Below are 6,532 nucleotides of genomic sequence, written 5' to 3'. Positions count from 1 at the left end.
TCTGTGGTGTTACTAAAGAAACTCTTACTCCTTATTTTGTCACAAGCTTTGCAGAACAGGGACTGGAACCTTAGGGCAGTGCACTAACCATGAGACCAAACCTCTACCATTATGCATGTGAATTTTCTAGGTGAATTCCTATTAGAAGTCTCCATGGTCAGTTTGCTGGTTCTGCTTCAAGCACTGGTGCTTAAGACCATTGTGTATGAAGTCTGACTTCCTTGGTCTCCTTGTTCCCACACATGCAGGCTAACAAGCTGTGTGTTTAACAACCAGCTCTTGAGTGTGTTTATAAAGCTGGGCTGCATGGCTGATCAATGAAAAGGTCTTATCTGGTAGTCGTAACCCCTTCCTCTGCAGCTTGTCATCTCAATCACTCTAAATGGATTCTTATTTAAACTCTTCCTTTACTCTTTCATGAGCAGAGAGAATTCTTTGGGTTCTGATTCTGCTGGCTAAATGGTGCCTAGTCTGAATCTCCAGTTCATGAACTCTGTGCCTTCTGGAACAATGCTTAGATTTAGGAGATGATTGCATTAGCTGTCAAGGTAGATGTTTTTGCATGGCTTGCTCTCCCCGTAGTTTAAGGTTCACTTGCTGTACAGTCTAAGACATAGAGTGAAAACTCCGTACTTGATTTAGACTAATTCTGCACCTGGCTTTGCTGTGCATGGCTCTCTACTGCCCCAGTGTGACCACAAAGCTACCTGCTCTCTGAAAGTCCTAGGGCTGCATGGATTTGTGATAGGTCTTGGTAGTTCTGAGGAGTGGTCTGCGGTCCTATAGTGCCCCAAAAATACAAAGTAACTGCGTGCTGATCCTTTAATGCAGAATAGCTTGGCTTGCATCACTGCATTCAATGTAGGCTGCTGTTTCCAATTGAGAAGCTTTAGTTGGAAATATACCTACACATACAGACTTCAGGGGTGGGTTCAGTTGCTGAAAGACAGGCACTTTAGGGCCCTGCCTGCCTTCCAACTGCTGCAGCAGAATGCTGCAAGTCTCCTGCAGTTCCTGTGTCATATTTCTCAGTCCTTGGGTACATCCTAGGGCACCTCAGTTAGCACTGTGTGTGCATGAGGTAATCAAACCTGTCTCAAGTACTTCATGTCATTTTACATTCACCTCAGTGTACTTCTTTTTTTTTTATTCCTTGAAAAGCAATTGCTTAGGAGAAAATCATGGTTTTGTCCTAATGGTTAGAGATGACCTCTTTCAAAAAATATTTGAGTTGTAAAGAAGCTATACTGCATCCCCCATTCCATTCGAGCATGCTGTATTGCACCCAAGTTACATCCGTACACAAGAATACTGAAGTAGTTTTTATAGCCTTTTATTAGTGTGTAAGCACATCCATGGTGCATATAAAACTGTAACAGTTGACTTAATTTGAACAAATGATATTTTATTTTTCAGTAAGTGATTAAAAAGGCACTTCCACCTTGTGAATGGTGCATCAGGGGTGTAGTAACCAGGAGAAAACCCTATATTAATCAAATACTCAAGACAAAATGAAAGTTTAAGAAAAGATTAACTGACCAATGCCTTTTTTTTTCCTTGCAACAGTCTCACAAATCCTGTGTAAACTATAGTTCACTGGGATTGGAATCATCTGAGGTACTAGAACTCTCTCGAAGACTCTCAAAGTGAATTACTCTTGAGTGTTAAAAAAACCCCACCTTTTCAAATACACTTCATGGTAAAACAAGTTTTGGCGTACTTTTAACATCAGTCTATACATTGGAGACAAGGCAGTTGTGCTTTTATCATTGTCAGAGGAGTGGGTGTATGTGATCTTGACACTAAGAGTAGACTTATACAGTGCTAAATATCATCCTCCCTCCCCCTGCTGCAGTGCAATTTTTTAAAGCGTGTTTATTCACTGGCTTTTGTTCCATTGAAATCTCCATCTCTTGCATCCATTTCTTCATCACCTCCTTCTGTTGCATTCTCAATTATTCTTCTGCCTCCAGATCTACGGGGTGGGGCAAAAGATGCTGGCTCATTTCCCCTCCTGCAGTAAGAGGAAAAAAACCCCAAAAAATCAGGTATTAGGTAATTTGCTGTCCTCACAAATAAGTATAGTTTTGGAACAGGACCTTGGGGCTGATGTTTTTAAATGCAGAACAGCCAAGAGCTGTGGGCCTCTAATACAACTTTCTGTTCTGCAGCATCTAAGTATAATTTGTGCACAGGTTGAGACTCCCAGTTGCTTGAAACAGTGATGGGATTCCTGTACTTTTGCTTAAAGTTCTCATCTGCCCCAAGCCCCTCCCCCACTTTTCATTTCACTGTTTTCCCCTATGGGGACTGCAGCTGGCTGTGCTTGAGAGGAAAGGGAAAGGGCCCTGCTTGCACCTGCAGCAGCAGGGGAGTGTCCTTCCTGTCCCTTCAGAAGAGCAAGGAGAGAGCAAGCTTGTTCTGAAATTCTGACCCACAGTCTGAATTAGCCCACCAGTTACTGAAGACCCATGAGACCTGGGACTGGAGCGGTGCTGCGGATGTCAGCAGGCATTTTGCAGCCCACAGTCCCTCTCTGCAAAGGCTGTATCGGTCAGAGCACCACGTATGACATCTTAGGTTGTGAGTGTCTCAAATCTCTCCCAACGGAGAGAGGAAACCATTGCTGCTTTGGAACTCAGGTGCTGACTCTTAACAGTGCAAGTGTCTTGCAAAAGAGCTTACAGAAAATGCTTTCTCCCATCTTACCCCCTTTTCCTCTCCCATGTCCCTCCCATCGCCATATATTTTATAGCCACAGCCCAAGGCAGGGACACTTTAGTCCTTCAAGGTTAATTTTTTGGGTAGGTGTGAGCAAGTGAGACAGAAGATGGGTTTGTCTCTTCTTGTCCTCCATTGCTACTGTGCTACAAAACACTTAAGTTTCGTAACATGGCTTCTCACTTGCCCCTTATTAAGCAAACCTTTGTAAAGGCTTGAGACCACAGACATAAACAATAAAATAAATTCATGATCACTGAATATTGTGCCAAAATTACTTAATTTGGTGTTAAGTACATCTGACTCTGCACTTCTGGGTACAGCAATCATGCATAAATATTTAAAGGCTTGTCTTGTCCTTGCAAAAGACTAAGCCAGTGGTGTTCCTTCTTGAAACAGCTATTTAAGTCCAGAGTTCAATCTTCCATAGAAGGGAAGTGGGTAGGAACATTGGCTGGACTAACTTATTTCAGAGGCACCAATCTGTGTTTCCAAGGTGGTCCGTTTTCCACATTTCTGCCCTTAAACTTCAGTGTCAGCAAGCAATTAGCTGGATAATAAAGCTTCATTTAAGATCTGCTGTTAGTTAACCGTAGTTGTTCTGGTGCCGATGGCATGTATTGAACAGAAGGATGTATCATTTCTACCCTGGCATGTGCTTGACAGTCTAACAGCAGTGTCTACTCTTTTATGATAGATACTTGTTATTACTGTTTAACAACAAAGTACTAGTTAGGTCAGTAAATTCATTAATTCTTGTCACTAAAGGAAGAGCTCTTTATCCCCTTGGACTCCTGCTATCTGAACTCAATTACTGAGAAGTCATTTGTAAGATAATTTTCTTTATGCTGCAGTAATTCACTGAGGTGTTATAAGAGAACATGGGACTGATGGGGAGTAACAGGAAGAGTCTAACCAAATTGAGCAGTACAGTTTTGGCTACAAAGTGAACTCCTGATCACACACTAACTACTTATTAACGTAAACTGTTACAGTATGCATAAACTTAATACTACTTTAAACTGGTATTGGCCCTGTGGATAAACACTTTTTGCTTACATTTATTCCTCTTAAACAGGTTTATGGGTTTGATAATATTCATGTGGTCATTCGCATTAGTCCCTTTAGAATAATGCGTATAGTTGAGACAAGCCTTAAGCATTAGTGATTGCTTTGTAGCTCTGTATTTAATCTACGTTTGAACAAGTGCTACTGGAGTAGTGCTTGAATAACAGTCTGACTGGAAATATTAGGCTGACTAAAAGGCACATGCAAGGACAAGACATCATCTTTAAATATTTGTGTATTCACAGTGAAATCCAGCATATGTAAAATAGAAGATATACAAATATTACAAGGCAGTAGCTCTTTAATTTTTGCAACAGCAGGTATTATTCCTATCTCCAGAGAATGTGATAAAGTATAATACAATGCTGTGCTAGGTTACACGGTGAATGTTAATCTCTGTTTCTGTGCTTTATGTTTTAATAACAGTAGACAAACAACGTGATGTCTGCAAAATAGCTCTAAAAGCCAACATAATAGCTATTTGTAAGCAATACAGGCACAGAGTGCTATGTAATGAAAGGCAAGACTTTCTCTTTTGTCTGTCATGGTATGGTGTAAGTGTAATAAATCACATGCAAGTAAGATCTTCCCAAATCTCAGGTGAGTTAGATGAGATCTTACCTTAGAGTCAGAATTACAATATGCATAAGAAATACTGTGAAATTCTAATGACATGCTGTGACACTTCATATTCATTAGTCCTTTTAATCAATTTTACTAATTAATGGTGTATTTGATTTGAAAAATTTTAATCTTTGTGGCTGTGCACAAAGATGAGGTGCAAAAAAGACAATTTTCGTGCAGAAAAAGTCAGAGTACTTTATTAGGTACTCTGTTGGTAGAGCTTGTGAGAATGCAACATTGGTAAGTCTACGTCAGTACATAACCTACTTGTAAGAAAGATGTATCACTGATGAACAGCTGATGGTAGCTAGATTATTGTAATATTTGTCTCTTTTTGATAAAACAGATTAATACCAAGATATCCAAGCCTTCACAGTTTGCAGAAACCTCACATGATTTTTACTTGGGCCAAAGAAAATGGAAATTTGTGCAACACAAGCTAGCTGCAAAGTTGAAGGCATGGTACCTGCTTAGTCATGCGAAGGTTCCTGTGTCCCTCTGAAACAGAGATAGAGAGTCCCAGGCAGTTATACTAAGCACATGGTCATGATCAGAGGTAGGTAGATTACTTTTAAATAATTAAACAAAATACATTACAGCCAATTACATTACATTTAGATAAAACAAAAATGAGCCTTATGCTATTCTATGTAGAAAGGGCTGGACACAGCCACTCCTTTGTAAAGTAGCCAGGAGCACGCACCCCAAGATGGTGCTAATGAAAAAGGCTACTGCATCCCTACACTTCACTTTGAAGTAAACCCACATCTGAAGGTTGATTCATGTTCCTGGTAAGCACACTGGCAAACTGCTTCAACTAGGCAAGTGCTCTGCTTTCATCTGAAATACTGCTGGGTTTAGGTAGAAAGCAAAGTTTTATGGTGTGATGATGCAGATAGAGCAATTTCCTTGTAATTAAAGTCAGCCTCTTTATTTCAGTGAGTTGGTGTTTTCAAACCCAGTGAGTGCAGGACAACTCAGGATCGGCTGACTGATCACAGTTTTTCTTTTTCCCTAGTCAGTTTTAACAAGAAAATGCAAAAGGACATTTTATCTCTTCCTTGGTCTGATGATACTGAATCCCTTTGAAGTCCAAAAAGACTTTTGCAGAAGAGTCATATAACGTGCCTTGCCTTTTGTTACCTGTGATGTTGTCTAAGACTGTTTACAGTCATGTGTGAGTTGTGCATGTGTGAAAGTGTGAAAAGCACAAGCATTTCTGCCCATTTGTGACTGCTTCTGGACAAATAGATACAGCTGTTATATAAGGGGTGTTTTCAAAAGCAACTAAGCCTAATTCTGTTCCTATTTAGGCCAACGGGAGTTTTGATTAGAAAAGGAGTAAGGCTGTGCCATGTTATTACAGTTGTACATCTCACAGCTGAAATCCTGAGATCGCTGCAGTCTATGAAACGCACTTCACCTTCTGACTTTGGCATTTTGTTGTACTTGCCAAGCTATATAAGGAGTAAGTAACTTTGCAGCATTATCAGTGTCTGTTCTTGAAAAAAATACTTTTTTTTTTTTCCCACTTCTCTAGTTTAGTTCTAAATTTCAAGCTGTCAGTGAGTGGGAGTGCCTGTCCCAAGCAAGGGCACTCTACCTGAGCTTGCTCTTCAGTGCTGCAACCTCACGGCCCAGGGCGTCGTTACTCTCAGTAGCTTCATCCAGCTCTCTCTGCAGCTTCCTGCGGCTTGCGTTGATACGCTGAGACTCTTCCTCAGCCTCCTCCAGCTGCCTTTTCAGTTGCTTGAGTCGTGTGTTGCCTTTCTCAGCCTAAAGGGAAATTTTAGAGTAATGCTTCAGAACAGATCCAACAGCTTTATTTTCCTCATTTTAATTTCATACTTCTCTTGAGAGTTTTACTGAAACATGGCCTAAATCAAAGGTAGAAGCTTAAAATCTAAAAAGTATTAAAATAACTTTGTGGGAGTTCATTTTGATGATAGATACAGTGTTTGGACACTACCTTGCTGTTTCTTTTGCTGTGCAGTCAGACTGTTGCAGCTGGCTGATCGACAAGGACTAGTGCTTTGGCACTTGACTCAGCATGGAAGAAGAATTATCTTGTCCTGTCTTTTAGCAAAGGGCTGTATAGGTCTCCCAGCATAGAATCCAA

General features: G+C 40.5%; 1 protein-coding gene across 2 annotated transcripts in view; it reads right to left on the bottom strand.

Annotated features, from left to right (window-relative positions):
* Window positions 1-1,317: 1,317 nt before the first annotated feature.
* The window catches only part of MYH11 (myosin heavy chain 11), a 63,262-nt gene continuing 58,047 nt past the window's right edge, over window positions 1,318-6,532 (bottom strand). For both annotated transcript variants that reach the window (XM_074840568.1, XM_074840569.1), the window contains 2 exons: window positions 6,017-6,189; window positions 1,318-2,014 (listed from right to left, as the gene is read on the bottom strand). In XM_074840568.1, the coding sequence (XP_074696669.1) occupies window positions 1,876-2,014; window positions 6,017-6,189 (312 nt within the window). In that variant the 3' untranslated portion in view covers window positions 1,318-1,875. The remainder of the gene's footprint in view (window positions 2,015-6,016; window positions 6,190-6,532) is intronic.

Source organism: Strix aluco, chromosome 15 (assembly GCF_031877795.1).
Source record: "Strix aluco isolate bStrAlu1 chromosome 15, bStrAlu1.hap1, whole genome shotgun sequence".
NCBI lineage: Eukaryota > Metazoa > Chordata > Aves > Strigiformes > Strigidae > Strix > Strix aluco.
The sequence above is the reverse complement of the archived record's forward strand: the minus strand, read 5'-3'. Positions and strand labels throughout refer to the sequence as shown.